The following is a 20014-nucleotide window of genomic DNA, read 5'->3' as shown; positions in this document are numbered from 1 at the left end:
CAGTGCATCTATGGTAATGCCCCTCTCTACCTGAAAGAACTACTCATCCCACTAACCTCAACCCGATCCCTCCCCTCCACAAACTCTAATCTCCTTCTCCTCTCCAGGACTAAACTCAGCACCATGAGTGATCAGGCCTTCTGTTCTGCTGCCCCTCTTTTATGAAATGCCCTTTTAGACCAACAGAGGGCGTCACATACTACAGAGTTTTACATAAGGACTTCTTTTTAGAAGAACTTTAATATTGTTTCTTCCTTTTAGCACTTACATATTTGCTCCAAAGGAAAAGTGCGTTACAAATAAAATGTATGACTGAATGAAACTCAAAAGTCTGGACAACACCCACATTTACACAAAGAACAAAAATACCACACAGGACAGATTTTTAATAATCGGGGAAAAACATAAATCACTTTTTAATCATTTTATATATTGCAAAAACAAAAAAAAAGCTTTTTTTATTTTAATGATTTGCTTTGCTTTATTTAAATGTGTAGGATTTAGTGGCATCTAGTGAATACACTTTATATAAGTTCAATTCATTCTTCCACATTTTAACATCAAATACTGTCCATAAAGGATTCAAGCTCTGGTGGGTTGTGCCTTTGACAACAGCATGTTTTTAAAATTACTTTTTTAAAGAAATAAACCTAAATTTAATGCTGAATACAATTATTTGTGTTCGGCATTTGTATTGGAACATGAGATATGTGCAGCTGTTTCAGTAGCAAAAGGTTTCTAAGCAATATGTTTGAAGACCACTCTGAGGGCTGATTGGGACGTAGAATCCAGCAAGCCTTGGCATGTAACTTCACCTCCTAGAAATAAATCAAACGACCGTGTTAGAAAAATGTTTTCCATTTTCAGTTTGCTTGTTATATAAACAGTAAATATTAAAATCTGCTTTTCTATGAAAACTCAAACAGGATGTCATCTGTAAGTAATTCAATTCACAAAAAGACATTTAGATAAAAGAAAGCAGAATAAGCAGTGACATCTACATATAGCAGGTTTAGTTGGAGCAAGCAGCAGCACCAGTAAGTAGGTAAAGTTTTTGGTGTGCATGATTATAAGCCAGTGTATCAGGAAGGCTGCATTTCTTTTCCACTTGAACTTCCAAAAGGTTTTTGATTTAAAAAAAAAAAAAAAAAAACATTTGACCTGTTTAAATCAGGTCTTAACTGTTAAATTAAACACAATGTGAAATTCTGCTCATCAGTTTGATACAACAACATACCACATTTAGCTTAGATTTATTGTATTTCTGGAGTTATTTTTTTCTGTCTTTTCTGTAGGTGTGTCATAATTGAGCTTGGAAAGGTTGGCAAAAAGATGTTGGCAGAAAAAGGGAAAAAAAACTGCTCATTGAGCAAATACAAAAGAAAATAAAATGTTTACCTTGTTCTGACGTTTACTGCAATGTGAAGGGTTTGTTTGTTTTAGATCAAATTTTTTGAAACTTGACATACATTTGCACAACAGAAATGAATGAGAAACATGCAGTTGACGTTGTTTATGATGTTATTCAATTAAGATTAAACTTGGCTCCCTTAGTTACTAGCTTCATGTTTATTAAGGTTAATAGACACAGAAAGAGTCTTAGAGCAAAAGATTAAATTGAAAATAACTTTTTTGCTCTAAAGACAACTCAGGAAACCTCTTTTACCAACCAGGTCTATATTTCCAAAGCAAAATAAACATATCTTACTGTCAGTTGGACATTAGATGTGCAAAATATGGCATTCAACCCCACTAGATGTCACACTGTAGCACCAGCATATCACACCAAAATAAAAGTGCACGTTGTTTACTCAATAAGGTTGGGAAAAAGAAAGCAGTCCCTGAACCATCAGCCAAAGAAACCCAAATCAAACTGTCAAATAAGAAAGTGCTGATCAAATATGATTCAAGATTCTTCTTCTGCATTGCCTATTGCTCTCCTAAAATGTCTTCACAAACATATTTCAGTGTACTGTTTAACTGTAATATGAGAAACTTTGTGACACAGCCGCCATGTTGGAAACAGACACAAAGGACAGAGAGAAAATCACATGCACTAACTTGCAGAGAGAGGCTAATATTACAACACAAAGGGAATTAGACTTCACTCTCTGCTCAGGATGCCATTACATCACTATATCTTTACATAGAAAATTGTTTTTGGTGACATTTCGTGGAGTTGAATGTGGTATATTGGAAATGTATTCACTCTGATGCCATTGTTTAATTAAGCACGAGAGGTTTATCAGTGTGGTGGGTATTCTCCGCTACAATGATAGAATTTATATTCAAACATCTATGAAGATATTCATTTCATTATTTCTCTCATGCTGAAATATTCACTGGGACTTACATATGATTAGGCAGACAAGGAAAAGGCAAACGAGAACTGCAGCCCCGATCCCAATGCCAATTGGTATGCCCAGATTAGTACCTGCAAATGAACAAACACAATTGATAGAAATGTTTACATATTCATTTGAGTTACTTTCCAAAAATTCCTAGATTCATAACTTTTAATCACTTTGGAGATTATGGAGATCATGTTTTACTACATAGAGCGCTCAACATGCTATTGCGTGTGCACAAAATATAATTCATTCCTACATTTTGGTTAATTTGTGTGGACGAGATAAGTGTAAATACAGACAGCCACCACAACAGACTAGACTTTCTCCCTGGAGCATGAAGTGCAGCGCACCTGCCTCAACTATCTGGTGTCAGACTGTGGCTGCACACTGCTCCTAAATAGTTAGGATGGGTAGTATAACCATATAATAGGATGGGTAAGTATAAGATAAAGAGATGACTGTACATAACATGGACACAAAAGGTTTGTGACTTCATCATCAGATGAACCCTTTGGTAGAAGTACTGAGACCTTTTACTTGGGCCCGGCACCATTAAACATCTTAAGGGAGTTATAGCCCCCTCAGTTGTATTCTTTGTCCCCACTGTTTAAGCTTTGTGTATCTATAGAAACATAGTAAAAATAACACAATGTGAATATCACTTAGCTGTTGTTTCAGAACTATGGACAGTGCTGTTTATTTCAAAGACTTTTTTTGAATGGTTAGAAAATATTAATGGCGTTGACTTTCACAATATTTTATAACAAATGTTTATGGGTTAGGGCAATTTACACTGCATGACAAGCAGTGTGTCTAAACTTTGTATTATTCTCAGTTAGTTTTTTTGTCTTTCAGTCTCACCACCATTTAGAGAGCAGAGAGGCTGAATCTCCTTCATGTCTCTGGTCCAGCTGACCTGGTTGCTATGGTTACAGATGATGGAGTCATTGAACAGGTAGACACGGAGAGAAGAACCAGAGGTTGTGACCTCTGACTGCTCTCCTCCTTCCTGATTGCAGATGTGGGTGTCACATCTAAAAGTGCTGTTGATGAGAGAGTCCTCTGTACTGCAGCTCACAGTGAAGTTACAGGACTCTCTGCTGTTAGACACGTTCACTGACAGCTGAACTGGAGACACTGGATCTAGAGGACAAAAGGTAGGTGTGAAGGGTTATAAAACAGAGTATTACTGTGTATCAATGTTTGAAATCTAAAGAAACCTACCTTGAATTATGACCTTGTATTCTGTTACACGTTGGATGTTGTCCCCAATTATGAGTGCAGTGTAATCTCCACTGTCACCATGTTGCACATTCTTCAAAAGCAAAGAGTGATTTTGTACAGAAAACTCAACCCTTCCTGCATAACTGTCACTTATTTTTTTTCTTTTATTAGGAAGTAGTCTCACAACATTGTGACTATTATTGTATGTCCACCTAAAACCAGTGTCTTCTCCTAGAACAACAGGTTTGTTAACATCCAGATGTAAATTCTTCCCTTTCTGCACAAACACAGTTGTAACAGCACTGGACCCTGTAAAAAGAACACACATTAAAATCACTTGTATGATTTTTCAGTCACCACTGTTTTTAAAAGTGGGAGTATTGTTGTCACTGCCTTTACTCCTTGAACACTGAGTAATGTTTATACATTTCTGTAGCATTTTACCTCCAAAGTAAATGAAGATAAGTATTGACATTGTGAATATAATGGTAAAGTTTTGGAGCCGAGTGTCCAGCCATGATGTGGAGCTATCTGAATTTACCCGAGCTACCTGAGTTTACTCAAGCAATCTTATAAGCCAGAGGACCAGTTTCAGATTTGGTATGGAGTCAGAAAGTACAAAGTGAAGATCCAGCATGATGTGCAAAACCATTGAAAGACCATACCAAACTGAATCTCCCTCGGTCCTGGCAGTGGTTGCATTCAGGTGACAAGATGCTTCATTTTTAATAGCATGGAGCATCAAGTCAAAAACTGTCAGGAAGTGAAGGGTTGTATATGTGGGAGTCTAGGACATAAAGATTGCAAGAACCAGGCCTATGCTGAATGCAGACTGTGTGGAGAAGGAGGAAATTTATATTTTCAGTGCCTAATCTCCCACAACAATAAAGCATGAGCTCAGAGGAAGACACAGGTTGAGGAGTGACAGGAGCAGGTGGCGGAGATCAGCCAAAAGGTGCCACAAAACATTGCTCGTGCCCCATCAACAACAGCCTCTGGGCAGAGCGTCCTACAGCCAGAACAGGATCGGAGTGCGCACAGAGCTGAGAGGATGGCTTCAAGAAAAGAACCACGGCCAGCTTTTGCAATAGACCGACGGGAAGGCAGCTTTGCCACAGCTATAAATAGAGTCCCCAGTATCTGCAGGTAACCAGCAGCAGTCCCAACATCTGCAGGTAGAGAGGCAGGTACAGCAGTGGCAGGAGGTAGACAGAGATCTGGAGCTCCTACTGGCTGTGGACACCAGCCTTCCTCAATGCTAGTACTGTTAACATCAAAGACCCACTGACCATTTGGCTGAGCCTCTTTTTAATAGTGCATCACTGGAAAAACTAGGCTTGTCATCATTGGAGGTAATCTCAATGCAAAGAGATATTGAGATGAGATTTGCCACATTTTTCATGGGCAACAACACAGATACTCAGCTCTGGACCTGCAATCTCTTTATAGGGGAGAGCACAGGAGCACTGTCTCTCTCTCTGCCTCCTGCCATGTTGCACGCTGCCTGATCATCTCTTTTTGTAGCTTTTTTGTTTCTTTTCGAGGATGGGGGCCTGGAAGTTCAGTTTCTGCTGCTTTGTTTCTGTAGTTAGGGTTTTTGCATGTTTCCCTTAGTTTAGAGGGGAAGTCCTACAGCCTGTTGCTGGGTTTCGCTCTTGGGCTTTCTCTTCTTTTCTTCTTTTTGGCATGGCCTCTTTACTCTCATAGTTTGGGTTAGTTTTGGGCATCTCAAATCTCAGTTTTGGAATCAAGATTGACAAACTACGCAGGCAAAAAAGAAGAAGTGAAAGTTTGATTTCCTCATTTAGTTTTAACTGTGTTTTTTGTGTAGATAAGCACTGCTCTAAATTGCAGTAACTCTTTTTTCATAAAAATGCTCTGTGGGTTATAGACACATTTGACTAAAAGAGACCATTGAAAATAGCATGTGATTAATGGCTTGTTACTCCATGGATACATTGGATATTTTTTCATTCACTGGAAAGTAAAGGTTTTGGAAATCTAAGTTTTGGTTAATACATGGCTCAGTTTTGGAGTCGGTTATATTGTGTCAGAAATGTCTGATTCAACTTCCAGCAGTGACTCATTAAAACAACCGGACTCTGAAAACAAATACAACCAACAACAGAAAATATTTAAAGAAAATATTCTACCTTGTGTTTCCCATGAAAACAGCACACAAACGACGACAAGTACAGCTTGAGCCATTGTCCAACATGTGACACAAAAGAAAGTGAAAACATTATTTGTGTACTGACCTCAGGAGGAACCATGCATGTGATACATCCATGGTGGGAAGTCTTCTTGGAAATCCCTGAACAATAGGAATCTAGGCGATTCATGCAGTATGCAAAGTCACATGATTCATGAGTCACATGACCAGCAGATAATCAGAAAGTGATAAACAGCTTGTTGTGGTGGACTCTTGCAAAGCGACTATAAAATTGTTTAATTCTGGCAGCATTTATAACGAACACAGCCTAAGGTTGATTATGACACAGAAAGAACCGGAGAAAATGTTTATAGCAGTTTAAGCTTCATTGTGTAGCATTGAATCAGCCGGGGCTATCTTTTTGTTTGTGTTGATGTGTCCACACTCACATTTAATGGCACTGGAAATTTAAAGTCCCAAATTCACCTGAACTGCCAACCTGGACTTTAATTATATTTATGTTCAAGGGGAAAATGAAAATACCACACAGGTCAGGTTTTTAAAAATGGGGGGGAAACGCAAATCACTTTTTAAAAATATGCCTTTATTTGACAGTAGATGGCATAGAGGCTGACAGGAAACAGGGAAATGATTTGCAAGAAAGGTTCCTTGCTGGAATCAAACCAGAGACGCTGCCATTATGTGACATGTTCAGTAAACACTCGGCTACCAAAGTGCTCCAAACCTAAATCAATTTAGAATAATTTTACATATTGTCCTGTTTTAATGGTCTCCTTTGCTACAAACAAACACAGGCAAGACAAGGGGAGCGAGACAAAACACAGACACACCCACAACAAGGAAGAGGAAATCAGGAAGAAGAAAAAAAAACTAGGATATACAAGGACCCTGACAGTATCCTGGCAACAACAACACTTCCAGCACCTATGCTTCCTCTGATGTATTAGTGGTAATGTAAAGTAATTCCTTAACAAAGTCACCAAAGGCTCTTATTTTATCCATAATGTTATCTTCTATGGTGCAGGACACATGCAGAACCCAACACCCAAACATATTTACATTGCAAATACAATTATTAACCTTTGCGGAAACATTCTGTGCAGCTGTTTTAATAGCAAAAGGCCTGCAAGAAGGTCCAGCAAGTTCTCTAAGAAATGTGCTTGAAGACCACTCTGGGGCTGAGTGACTCTTAAAATCCATCATGACACGCCACGATTTGGTCCTGTGAATGGACCGAATCATCGTCATTATCTATGTTTTTCAGTTCTGGGTGGCGGTTGGACTTTGGAGCTTTGGTGACTTGAGCATACATTTTCTCTGTTAAGATGATGTTATCAGTCTCCGTGGATTGTACAGGTCCAGCAGGAAATCCTGCCAAATCATAGATGGGGTTTGGAGAAAGAACTGTGGCAGTCTGATTAGGAGTTTGGTCAGGAAAGATTTCCTAGAAATATATGAAACAACCATGTTAGATCAAATGTTTTCCACTTCATCTGACATACTCAGTACAGTATATATATTTAAACGTGCTGTCCAATGAGAAGTCAAACAGCATGTTTGGACAGGTAGGTTGTGATACATCTGGAAGTAATTCAGTTCACAAAAAGACATTACCCATTACAGTAGAATGCATGAAGAAGCGTAATGGGCGTCATTTAGAAAGACTGCTAAGTCACTCAGAAAAAGTGATTGGTCTGCATTAGGAAAGCTGAGTTTCTGTTCCACTTGAACTTAAACAAGGTTTTTATTTATTTCTTTTAACATATCACATTTCCTGTTTTTGAAAATCAGATCTTAACTGTTAAATTATTCTCAATGTGAAATTATGTTATTCTGTTTGACAAGCAATGTTGGGAAAGTTATGTAAGAAAACACTGTGATGCTTACCTGAGGACTGTTGTATATTATATTTTCCCAGTTCTTTCTTTTCTTTGTTTTCTGGCCTGTCAAAAAAAAAACAACTATTGTTGATCTGTAAATGCTACTACTACTACTACTACTACTACTACTATTCATAATAATAATAATAATAATAATCATTTTATTTATTTACTACTTAGTATTATTATCTGAAAATGTGTATATTTCCAAAACAAAACAAACATCTTTTAAATTCAGTTGGACATTAAAGGTGCAATGTATGACATTCAGCAAATGGAAATCACAGACTAACATGCGGCCAGACCAGCCTTCAAACAAAGAACATAGAAGTTCAGATTACAACTCCACTATTTCTGCACATAGAAAATAGTTGTTTGCTGACATCTCATGGGGCTGAATGTCATATATTGTAAATGTAATTACTCCAATTGCATTGTTTAATTATACATGAGAGGTTTGTGTATGTGGTGGGTATTATCTGCCACAATAATGGAATTCATATACAAACATGTACAGTATGAAGATTTAATATTACAGTATCACTATAATGCTTGGGCTTACATATGATTAGACAGCCAAGGACAAGGCCAAGGAAAACTGGGATCCCGATCCCAGTAGATATTGCAGTGCCCAGATAAGGAACTGCAAATGAACAAACATAAAATATCAGACATTTGTATGGATGTATTTGAGTTACCTGGCAAAAATATATATATTTTATGGAGGCCATGTTCTACTACAAGGAGCAGTCAAAATGCTATTGCATGTGCACGCAATACAATCCGGTCCCACGTCTAGGTTAATTCATGCACACAAGATAAGACAGCTTTGATTTATGTTTCTTTCTATGCTCTGGCGCTCCATAACAATTACTTTTTCGGGCCAATAAGAAAATGTTAATGTGTTGACCCTCACAGTAATTTGGTAACAAATGCCTATGAGTGAGGGCAATTTGCACTGCATGACAAGAAGTGTGTCTAAACTGTGTATTATTGTCAGTTAGTTGTTTTGTCTTTCAGTCTCACCAGCAGTTAGAGGGCAGAGAGGCCAAATCTCCTTCATGTCTCTGGTCCAGCTGACCTGGTTGCTATGGTTACAGATGATGGAGTCCTTCAACAGGTAGATAATGAAAGAAGAACCAGAGGTTGTGACCTCTGACTGCTCTCCTCCCTCCTGATTGCAGGTTTGGGTGTCACATCTAAAAGTGCTGCTGATGAGAGAGTCCTCTGTACTGCAGGTCACAGTGAGGTTACAGGACTCTGTGCTGTTAGACACAGACTTCACTGACAGCTGAACTGGAGACACTGGATCTAGGGGACAAAAGGTAGGTGTGAAGGGTTATAAAACAGGGTAATACTGTGTTTCAATGTTTGAAATCTAAAGAAACCTACCTTGAATTATGACCTTGTATTCAGCTACACGTTGGTTTTTGTCCCCACTTATGAGTGCAGTGTAAACTCCACTGTCACTTTGTTGCACATTCTTCAAAAGCAAAGAATGACTTTGTACAGAAAACTCAACCCTTCCTTTATAACTGTCACTTATTCTTGTTCTTGTATCATTAAATAATCTCACAACATTGGAATTGTTATTGTATGTCCAACTAAATTCAGTATCTTCTACTAGAACAACAGGTTTGTTAACATCCAGATGTAAATTCTTCCCTTTCTGCACAAACACAGTTGTCACAGCACTGGACCCTGTAAAAAGAACACACATTAAATCACTTGTATGCTTTATTCAGTCACCACAAAAGTGAGAGTATTGCTGTCAATGCCTTAACTCCCCAAATACTGAGTAATGTTTGTAAATTCATTTTTATGTTTCAAGACAAATAGGCAGACTGTCTCATTTGGATCAATAGACTGTCAATGTAATGAAACATATTGATGGATTTATAAGTAGTTCAAAGTCATGCTGTGTCCTGAAGCTCTGTGAATATATTAAATCATTTTTACATAATATGTTTCAATAACCATAGTTCATTGTGGTTCTTTCATTAATTTGTGTAATCAAAATGCAGTGTAACTCTGCATTTTGAAGTTGTGTCTCTACATCTTGCACCACATTTATACCCTTTTTGTGACTACAGTTTTTAAAGTCCACACAAACAATCTGGGAACTGTCTCGGTGTTTCAAGTTTTGTTTAAATAACTGCTATCAGGACTCCAGGAAAGCAGGATTGATACTAAATTAATTTAAAAGAATAAAATATGACTGTTTTTGCCTGGTTCCATCACCACCCACATCTCATTCTTATTTAGCAACTGAAAATGAAACCAAATGGCAATTCAGTCTATCAGGTTCAGGCTGATTTCAGTATACTTTTTTTTTCATTTTATGGTCAGCAAAACAAAAAAGTTCGAATTGGTAGCACTTTGGTAGCCGAGTGGTTACCGCATATGCTGAATAATAGCGGCATCCTTGGTTCGACTTTGCCAATGGACTTTTGCTGCATGTCATCCCTCTATCTCTCTCTCGCTCTCTCCTTTTTTCCTGTTGGCCTCTATGCCATCTACTTTCAAACAACATAATAAAACATAACATAAAACATAATAAAACATTTAAAAAAGTTCAAATTTTCCCTGAACTTGTGGCTCAGTTTTATAGTATATTGTGTCAATAATGTCTAATTCTGAAACAACTTCCAGCAGTGCCTGACTACAACAGCCAGACTTTGAAAACAAAGTCAACCAACAACAGAAAATATTGAAAGAAAAATGTTTTACCTTGTGTTTGCCATGAATACATCACACAAACAACAGCATAAAGCACGATGTGAGCCATTGTGTCCTTCATATGACACAATGAGGAAGTGGTAAATGTCTTTATGCTCTGCAGTCAAGACACAGTACACTTCTGTGAAGTCACACATTTTCACAGCTTTTTTCAAACTGTGGCCACTGAACAGAAAGCCCCCTTTCCAGAGGTCCTGCCAAATCACTCAGCATATAAAAACCTACAAAAATACTGAGATGAACTGAAATGATATATGGTATCTGATCTCATAATCAACTTTATTAAATCATGTCTTTAGGGAGAAGGGTCTCATTTGAAAATGTTTTCAACAGATCTCTCCATCTGCACTTTAGACAGCGTTACCACTTCAGAGCTTCATGTTAATTAGAAAATGACTAAAAACGATTTCCATCACACTTTGTCTATTTACACTTCATGTCCTTGTCAACTAGACTGAAAAGTTAAATGGGACTTCAATAAAATATTTATTGTTAACTTGACAACGTTAGTAACTTAAAAATTACATGAAGGTTCAGATGTCTCCCACCTCAATAGTGAAAGGAGAGACCCTTCAGTGTTTGACATGTGCATCTTACACCCAGGTAGGTATTTACACTTATACTTACATGTACAGAAGCTGTTTGGGATTATCTAAAAACATTATCTTATTAATATGAGGAAGTTTGTTTAAAGACATGGACAATGCAATTTCAGATAGTTTTGTAGGCAGAATGCATCTATTTTAAGGTGCATTAAAAGTGCTTTTAGTAGTATTGAAAAACATTTTCTTCCTAAAGTGTGTAACCTTCCTAAGGTGCAAATGTACTTGCATAAAGTGTTGCATTTCTAATTTAAAGAAACAGGAAAATCAGGAGATACAATATAGAGAGCACCTTGAGGCCACGATATTCCAACTGCAGTGTATCTACATTCAGTTTTGTAGCGCTACATCAGTCAAACACAATCTACAAAGTGCTTTATCTAACATATAACATTGCATTGCCACGTACAACACACATCATTGATGTTGGGGTTATGTGTCTTGTTGCAGCCATTTTTCAACAGGAAATTTAAAACCATCATGACAGTGTTGAAGAGGAGGAAAGTGTGACATGGGGATTTTTTTCAGTTATAGAACAAACCATACAAACATAGTATAGTATCGTATAGTATCGTATCATATCGTATAGTATAGTATAGTATAGTATAGTATAGTATAGTATAGTATAGTATAGTATCGTATAGTATAGTATAGTATAGTATAGTATAGTATAGTATAGTATAGTAACAAAGTTTTAGTCGGTTGGTCAGGTAAGATTATTTTTCATAAAACAAACTACTTAATAAAGTGAACATCACTTATCACAACTATCCAGATGACATAAAACTATATTGAATCATCCCATAAATAAAGACAAGAGGCATTGTTGGAACCAGTGCTTGGGGAAACATTAGTTTTATAAAGACTAAGCCGGTGAGGGTTTATGCTAAAAAGAAATTTCACCTGGCTTTTGGGGATTCTATGTCACTGGCTGTGTATCTGAAAGACAAACTCCACCGTGATGTGACTTGTCAAAAGATATAATCTGTTCAAAGCTGCTTCAGCTCTTTCAAAATAACATAATAATAGTCCCCCAGAAGGGACTTTTGTGCTGCGCTTCTGTGAGGCATTCAAACCCAGAGCTACCATAGAGACAGTGGACAGTGGGACAATCACTCACTGCAGCAAGGACAGTGTGTGTCCCTGAGGACAGGGCATCTCACGAAAAGATATGACCATGACTCATGTCTATAAGAGTTGTGTCATATAACTTGCATGGCTTGCATTTAGGATACAGTGCAGGTGACAAAAGAAGAAAAAAAAGTTTTTTTTATTGATGAGTTCTTGAAGAATGCTGATATTTTGTACATACAAGAGACTTTTTTGACAAAACAAGACCTTCATAAACTTAACTCTGTTAATGATGACTTCCATGGGGCAGTAGAGCCTACAACATATCGAAGCACAGGTAGAGTGTGTGGCAAAATACCTGGAGGGGTATCCATACTCTGGCATAAGACATGATCCACTGATCAGTGCCATCAGACTAGAGGTGGACTGGTGCATAGCAATTATGTTTGTACATAATACGAACTACCAGAATGAAGAGAAATATCTTAACAGGTGTGCTTTTATGAGATATTTTATTGAAGAAGATGCCTATATTTGTTGTTGGTAATATGAACACTGACATTTCAGATAATAACTTTCTATTTGGTCTACATTTGATTCAGTTTTGTGTGCAATGTGCTGCTACCAATAGATAGCTACAAATATGCTAGCATGGCATACAACATCCTGCCTGTATCAATGTACAGCTGATGCTCATTATTGTTTAGAGAGTGTTGAGGTCATGTATGGCTTGGCCACAATAGATCACATACCTGTATTGAGATACCATATGATTCTAATCTGTGTGGTAATCTTAACTGTAAAAACTAAAACCTCAATAACCACAATTTTTAATGTATTATGCAATTGTGAATGGTCTTAATTATAGCAGTAAGGCATTTTGTCAGCCAGGATGGAATGAATTTTTGCCTGAGCACCATCAAAGAAGCATTTAAAAACTGGGTTTTATCAAGTAAAGCCAGGTATGGCCCAGAGTGTGAACACAGGAAACATGCAAATATGCTGTATGTTTTAATAAAAGGAATGAGCAGACCATGAGGGCAAACTCCATGGCTAAAAAGTTGCACCAGAATAATACACTGCTAATACAATACTACATCAACAGCAACAGCACAATGTGTATTATATCAAAATACTTTGCAAATAAACTATATGTATATCATGTGAGCTGCATTTAGACATGTGTATTTGTCACTCATCATTGGAGTAATTCAAAGTATTCATCATATCAAGTCAAAGGAAACATATAGTCTGCATAAAGAACAAAAGACCTTGCAATGATGCATTGACGCCTTTGCAGATTCATTTTTCATTGTTGCAACATGTTGGTTTTCTGTTTGGACATTTACCAATGTTCACAAGACTTGCATGCTGACAATGAAGGAGGTGTTATACTGCATCGTATAAAAAAGGAAGTGGTTATAGTGTATGTGCACTGAGCTACCTAAATAATTATGTTTAAGTGGATCAAACTAACTGAACTAATACAGCAAATACTCTAGCAGTATAACGTTTTAAATGACTTTTGTCCCAATGGACTACATATTAAAATAACTCTGATGCAACATACAGAACCTCTTCCTGTAAATATAGTGCTATTATTTATCTAAACCTTACTTTTCATTGATATGGTGACGCTTACGTTGTGAGAGTTTGTGGTTTTGATAGGAAAGATATACTTGTGACACATAAGCTCTCCACCCAGTCCTCCGTCCTGCACTTTGAAGTCAGGGTAGCGAGAGAACATGGTGTTTATCTTTGTGATGCTGGGACTTCTGCTCTGCAAAGAATTAGCAGGTAGGACAAAAATACTACATTTAAATTGTATTGCAGATTAAGTAATAAAACCTGAGCTGACCTTATAATTGTGATTAATGCACTTAGGATTGTGGACAAAACTGAAGAGCTGAAATCATCTGTAATGAAAGACATACTAGTTGCTACAACTTTGAGCTCATTGTTAGGAACACACATTTCATTTTAAAGGTTTTTTTTTTTTTAACTGAGCAGCATTTTATAGTTGTTAGGCAAAAAATGAATTAAATGCACAGACAGACAACATATGATTCAAATCAGAAGGCTCATAGTACGACAGTCTTACTCAAAATCACACACACACACACACACACACACACACACACACACACACACACACACACACACACACACACACACACAAAACAGATTAAGTGAAATATGTTTTGCCAATATGCATTATACAGCACTCATAACTGTTATAAAAGCATCCGGATGTATCTATTTAGTCTATTAATCTAAACGAGGCTGTCTGCAATTATTTTACTTTTCCCAAATCACAAAAATTAATGTTCAAGGAAAAGTGGCAGAAATATTCAGTAAAATTTCTGAATGAACACTAATAAAACAGTGATGACTGAAAATGCATATAAGTGATTTTGATGTGTGTTCTTTTTACAGGGTCCAGTGCTGTGACAACTGTGTTTTTGCAGAAAGGGAAGAATTTACATCTGGATGTTAACAAACCTGTTGTTATACCAGAAGTTCATGAATTTAGGTGGAGAGTCAATAATACTCACAATGTAGTGAGATTATTTCCTGATAAAAGAGCAAGAATAAGTGACAGTTATGAAGGAAGGGTTGAGTTTTCTGTACAAAATCACTCTTTGCTTTTGAAAAATTTGCAACAAAATGACAGTGGAGATTACACTGCACTCATAAATGGGGACAACATCGAACGCGTAGCTGAATACAAGGTCATAATTCAAGGTAGGTTTCTTTAGATTTCAAACATTGATACACAGTAGTACTCTGTTTTATAACCTTCACACCTACCTTTTGTCCCCTAGATCCAGTGTCTCCAGTTCAGCTGTCAGTGAACTCTGTGTCTAACAGCACAGAGTCCTGTAACCTCACTGTGACCTGCAGTACAGAGGACTCTCTCATCAACAGCACTTTTAGATGTGACAACCAAACCTGCAATCAGGAGGGAGGAGAGCAGTCAGAGAACACAACCTCTGGTTCTTCTCTCCGTGTCTACCTGTTCAATGACTTCATCATCTGTAACCATAGCAACCAGATCAGCTGGACCAGAGACATGACGGAGATTCAGCCTCTCTGTTCTCCAACTGCTGGTGAGACTGAAAAATAATGTGCTATAAATACATTCTGACTGTTGGGCCTCATGGATCAAATAAAAATGCGAAGTTAATTATTTCACTGAAAGTTTACTAAAGTACACACGTGTGACATTTTCACAGACCTTTGGGCATGAGGGATGAAATTTTACTGACGTAGCCTACACTTCTGTGATATTTTTCTTCGGGCACGAGGGATCATACATAGACTGCACAAAATAACAGGAACATGCTATATTGCAATGCATGTCAATACGAATGCTCTGCAAACATACAGTATTTCACTTTTGAAAGTTTGAATGCTCAATTATTGTGTTGTGTTCATTTAACTTGCATAATATAAAGTCTGAATGACATGTGCATGAGACATATTCAGTTACAATGTTTTAATAATTTAAATTAATGCTGGTCATCTAAAATTATTTTTAATAAAAGAAAATACCCACTAAAATGAGTACAAGTGCCTGCCAGTGAATAGTCTCTTTTACATCAAATATTCTACTGTTGTTGTAGTCGTTGCTTCAATGAAGTACATTAAAGTAAAAAATATATAAAAAAGCACACAAAATGTTTTCTAAATATATATTATTATGTCTAGTATGCTGTATTGTCAAAACTGCAATATAATTCTTGTTTGTTGTTGCAGGTTCACAGAGTATCTCTCTGTGCCTGGTGAAGACAGTCGTGTTCTCTGTTGGTCTGATCATCATGGTGTCTGTCGTCATCAGTGTCCACCTGATGAAGAGGCCCAAGAAGCAAGAATGAAGAGACAACTTTACACTTTCTTATCAAGTAGAACAGCAGACGCCACTGTGCATGAGTAGGAATGCAGTTCAGTTTAGAGCTTTGTTTGCTTGTTGTGCTACATATCACAACCTCTTGATTTAGTCAAAATAGTCAGTCTCTCTTAATGAAGAGTGTGGTGTTGCAACTTCATCTCTAACATAGGTGCTGATTGAATCTTCTTTACTTCACCTACTTTTTTTGTAAGGTATCTGTCTTAATAAACCTGTTTTGCCTTCAAAATAAATCACTTCAACTTCATCACCATCACAGGATCAAAATCAGTTTCACAACATCAATACAAATCAATGCAACCTCAGATATTTGTTCCTGAAGTTTGTTTGTGCAGCCTTATTAAAACCAGTTTGTCTCTTCTGTCTGCTCCATAATTTTTTGAACCTAAATCTGCACATTAAGATTTAATCTTATTAAAAACAGCTGAAATCAAGTCATGTCTTAATGCACAGAAGACACATGATGACTAATATTCTTGTTCTGTCACATAAATAAAGCAAAACTAAACTAATGTTGATGCAGCACAAAGCAACAGCAGGTCTTTCATATGACACCTGTTCTCCATTCACTTCATTGTTCTTCTGCTCCTCGTCTATGAAATGCCCTTCCTGACCAGCAGAGGGCATCACAGACTACAGTTTTAAAAAATGACTTTCCTTATCTTTTTTTTGCAAAATTATTTTATTAGGGCCCGAGCACTGACAAGTCAGTGAGGGACCTATTGTAATTGCCGGAATTATTATTATTATTATTATTATTATTATTATTCAAGTGCCGCGTAATGAATCGCATTTTTGGCGGCTTGAACATAAATGAAAACTCATGAAATTCTGCACACACGTCGCAGCTGGTGTAAATTTATTTAATTCAACGTGATTGGACGCAAGCGTGGTAAGGGGACTCGCTAGCGCCCCCTAACGTCGGGTCATGTGACCACAAATCTTCTCTGATCGGCATGAAATTTAAATATGTTACAGCTCTCATCGGATCATACGGAAATTAATTTTGTGGAATTTTTTTACCAAACAGGAAGTTGACCACGCGGCGTGGCGTGCACCGATTTTCACAATTTCGAACACCGCTTTGAGGACTTTATGATGTTCACAGAATCATGAAACCTGCCACGTAGGTTTCAAATCATGAGCTCTTTCATCTGATACCACATTTGCCCAATATTTTGCCCCAACAGCTCAGTAGCGCCCCCTAATGCCTTTTCCCACTTAGCATGTACTGACAAGCTCTAAAACTCACCAAATTATACACACTCATCAAGACTCATGAATATTATTTTTTGGTATAACCGCAACCTTTTAAGTGCCAAAATGACTCTACAGCGCCCCCTAGAACATTAAAAGTTGAAGCCCCGCCTTCTACATGCACGTACATGCACGAAATTTAGGATTCATATATATCATAACCAGACGCACAAAAAAGCCTCTTGGACCCATACCCTAAGTCCAACAGGAAGTCGGCCATCTTGGATCACAGGTGCATTTTTTCCGCCACAGGTGCATTTTTTCAGCCCGCGTACTTTAACGAACTCCTCCTGCAGTTTTGACTGCAGAGACTTCAGATTAGAACTGTATCATCCTCAGACCTTGATTATGTAAACTTGATGACAGATTTTACCTACGTTATACCAGGTGGGCGTGGCAGTCGTTTGTTTGTATAAACAAACAACTCCTTATAACTCCTCCATACATTGTCGGATGTTTATACATGCAGTGCGTGAAATGTCACACTTGGTGACGCCGTTTCAATTTCAACATCATTGGGGGTGGGTGTAGCAAGGGGTCTCCATAGCGCCCCCTAACAGCAGGTCATGTGACCACAAACTTTGTCTGATTTTTGTGAAATTTACAGGACTCATAGCACTCCTGGGTAAACCCCCAAATTATTTTTTCCAAAATTTTCGCTCTTACAGGAAGTGAGTTATTGTGCATTTCCTGCGTCAATTTTCCATTTTTCCCTCTGCCTTTAGAGGACTTTCCCGTCTTCACAGAATCACCAAATTGTACACATACGTCAACAGTCACACATATTGCCTACTGACAAAGTTTGGGATTTTTAAGTGAGAAAATGACTCCACAGCGCCCCCTGGAAGATTTCAAAGTTTAACCATTATATGAATACCTTATCCCCTTTCATTTCTGGTCTTGGTGTGCCATCTAGTGGAGACATTAACCCCCCTTCACACAATGTTCCATTGAAGCAGCAGGAGCAAAGACCTTTACATGGCTGCTGTCAATGCCCTGCGACTGCGACAAGCACTGACGTTCCTGCGTAAGAAGACCTCTACCTGCGCGCCCTCCGACTGCGCCACAGTCCGACGTGCGTGGATGCGCGAGGGCCCTTCGACACTGCTTGCAGTTTTAATTATGTTTTATGTTTTAATCTGTCTTTGATATTGATGTTTCTTCCTTGTAGCATTTTGAGATTTGCTTCAAATATAAAGTACAAATAACTTATTTTACAAATAAAATGTATTATTATTATTATTAGGGCCCGAGCGGCGACTGCAAGTCGCCTGGCGAAAGCCCTATTGAAATTGTAATGTTTATTAGGGCCCGAGCGGCGACTGCAAGTCGCCTGGCGAAAGCCCTATTGAAATTGTAATGTTTATTATTATTAAGGCCCGAGCGGCGACTGCAAGTCGCCTGGCGAAAGCCCTATTGAAATTGTAATGTTTATTATTATTATTATTAGGGCCCGAGCGGCGACTGCAAGTCGCCTGGCGAAAGCCCTATTGAAATTGTAATGTTTATTATTATTATTATTATTATTATTCCGACATTTCGTGCCCCAATTTCGCCCCTTTCCCAAATGCGAAAATGCTTATACTTTTGCACGGACGTCTGGCCTCATCCAAAATTCGATATTTTTGGGTGGTCGCACATGGTCGACGCAGAATGGCGGAATAGCGCCCCCTACAAAGTCCAAAAATGCCCATACGGAATTTTGCTAACTTTTGTCCTATGCTCACAAAAAAGCCTCTTGACCTCATGACCTCAACCCAACAGGAAGTCGGCCATTTTGGTTTTGATTTTTCCCGCCTAAAATTAACTCCTCCCACAGCGTTCGCCCGATCAAGTTCAAATTAGGTACGAAACATCTCCAGACCTAGCTGAGCTTAAGTTGTGCTCTGCGCATCCGTAGGTCAAAGGGCGTGTCTGCCAGGGCTCAACTAACTTTGTCGTGCTCGCCATGTACATACAAGTGGCTCTCACGCCCACATACTTCATCCAATCAGCTTCAAACTTGCTGGACATGATGATGGTTCCGCCCTGAACGTCCCGATATATTAACTTCCCACGTAACTCATAGCGCCCCCCGGTGGTAACAGGAAGTGAACTTAAATTCATGAAAAATACATAGTTGACCCCATCAACTTCATTCCACTTCTAAAACATGCAGAACCAGTTGGTGAAGCTACATTATGAACACTGTGAAGCTACAAGTAATGGCGTCCCTGTGGGGGCGTGGCTACCATCAATTTCTCGCCATGAAAATACGTTTGGCTTTTTGATGGCTTTATTGAACACGTATCATCATGAAAATTGATACACAGGTCCAGGGTGGAGACCTCTTCCATCTGATAGGGGTGTCGCTCATGTCGCCCCCTTGTGGAAACAGGAAGTGCCATTTTTTGCATCAACATTGTCCGATTTCCACGAAACTTCACATGTGTGATGAGGGACTGACCCTGAACACACCTGCATGCATCCCATTACTTCCCCCTGGTGGATGAACCATCAACCTCTCATAACTCCTTCATGCTTTGTCCAATTCACTCCAAACTTCACATGACTGATGAGTGGCCGCCCTGAACACACCAGACCATATGTGTAACTACCTGTGACTGCCCCCTACTGGATGAACGAAACATTGCATTTTTGGCCTCCTTCCAGGTTTTTTCTCACTTTCTGCTTCACGCCACAGCCCCGCCATGCCTCAGGCCCCGCGGTGGCATGGGTGAGCGAGGGCCCGCCATCGCCGCTTGCGGCTTTAATTATTATTATTATTACATCTAAAGACTGAATGAAACTCAAAAAAGTAACATACA

The 20014-nt window shown here is 38.3% G+C and overlaps 3 protein-coding genes across 3 annotated transcripts; 1 reads left to right on the top strand and 2 right to left on the bottom strand.

Moving 5' to 3' along the window:
- Positions 1-289: 289 nt before the first annotated feature.
- Positions 290-5783, bottom strand: LOC133990234 (uncharacterized). Its single transcript, XM_062428459.1, has 6 exons — positions 5729-5783; positions 3576-3884; positions 3213-3494; positions 2354-2434; positions 1399-1414; positions 290-818 (listed from the first exon to the last, which is right to left on the bottom strand). The coding sequence occupies exons 1-6, from the start codon at positions 5781-5783 to the stop codon at positions 812-814; spliced, it is 750 nt and encodes a 249-aa protein (XP_062284443.1). The 3' UTR covers positions 290-811.
- A 1154-nt stretch (positions 5784-6937) lies between these two features.
- On the bottom strand, positions 6938-13787 carry LOC133990071 (CD48 antigen-like). Its single transcript, XM_062428250.1, has 5 exons — positions 13658-13787; positions 9021-9329; positions 8655-8939; positions 8165-8271; positions 6938-7192 (listed from the first exon to the last, which is right to left on the bottom strand). Exons 1-5 carry the CDS (start codon positions 13785-13787, stop codon positions 6938-6940), a joined length of 1086 nt encoding a protein of 361 aa, XP_062284234.1.
- An 11-nt stretch (positions 13788-13798) lies between these two features.
- On the top strand, positions 13799-16030 carry LOC133990236 (CD48 antigen-like). Its single transcript, XM_062428462.1, has 4 exons — positions 13799-13837; positions 14477-14785; positions 14866-15150; positions 15800-16030. Exons 1-4 carry the CDS (start codon positions 13804-13806, stop codon positions 15916-15918), a joined length of 747 nt encoding a protein of 248 aa, XP_062284446.1. The 5' UTR covers positions 13799-13803; the 3' UTR covers positions 15919-16030.
- The last annotated feature ends 3984 nt before the right edge of the window (positions 16031-20014 follow it).

The sequence above is a fragment of the Scomber scombrus genome, chromosome 11 (assembly GCF_963691925.1).
Source record: "Scomber scombrus chromosome 11, fScoSco1.1, whole genome shotgun sequence".
In the NCBI taxonomy this organism is placed as follows: domain Eukaryota; kingdom Metazoa; phylum Chordata; class Actinopteri; order Scombriformes; family Scombridae; genus Scomber; species Scomber scombrus.
The sequence above is the reverse complement of the archived record's forward strand: the minus strand, read 5'-3'. Positions and strand labels throughout refer to the sequence as shown.

Coding starts and splice junctions, on each gene's coding strand:
- LOC133990236 (XM_062428462.1), top strand. CDS start 13,804: ATGCTGGGACTTCTGCTCTGCAAAGAATTAGCAG. Junction 13,838..14,476: donor GCTCTGCAAAGAATTAGCAG/GTAGGACAAAAA, acceptor TTCTTTTTACAG/GGTCCAGTGCTGTGACAACT. Junction 14,786..14,865: donor ATACAAGGTCATAATTCAAG/GTAGGTTTCTTT, acceptor TTTGTCCCCTAG/ATCCAGTGTCTCCAGTTCAG.
- LOC133990234 (XM_062428459.1), bottom strand. CDS start 5,783: ATGGCTCAAGCTGTACTTGTCGTCGTTTGTGTGCTGTTTTCATGGGAA. Junction 3,885..5,728: donor GTTTTCATGGGAAACACAAG/GTAGAATATTTT, acceptor TTCTTTTTACAG/GGTCCAGTGCTGTTACAACT. Junction 3,495..3,575: donor ATACAAGGTCATAATTCAAG/GTAGGTTTCTTT, acceptor TTTGTCCTCTAG/ATCCAGTGTCTCCAGTTCAG.
- LOC133990071 (XM_062428250.1), bottom strand. CDS start 13,787: ATGTTCTCTCGCTACCCTGACTTCAAAGTGCAGGACGGAGGACTGGGT. Junction 8,272..8,654: donor TCTCTGCCCTCTAACTGCTG/GTGAGACTGAAA, acceptor GTTCATTTGCAG/TTCCTTATCTGGGCACTGCA. Junction 7,193..8,164: donor CCAAGCATTATAGTGATACT/GTAATATTAAAT, acceptor ATATATTTCTAG/GAAATCTTTCCTGACCAAAC.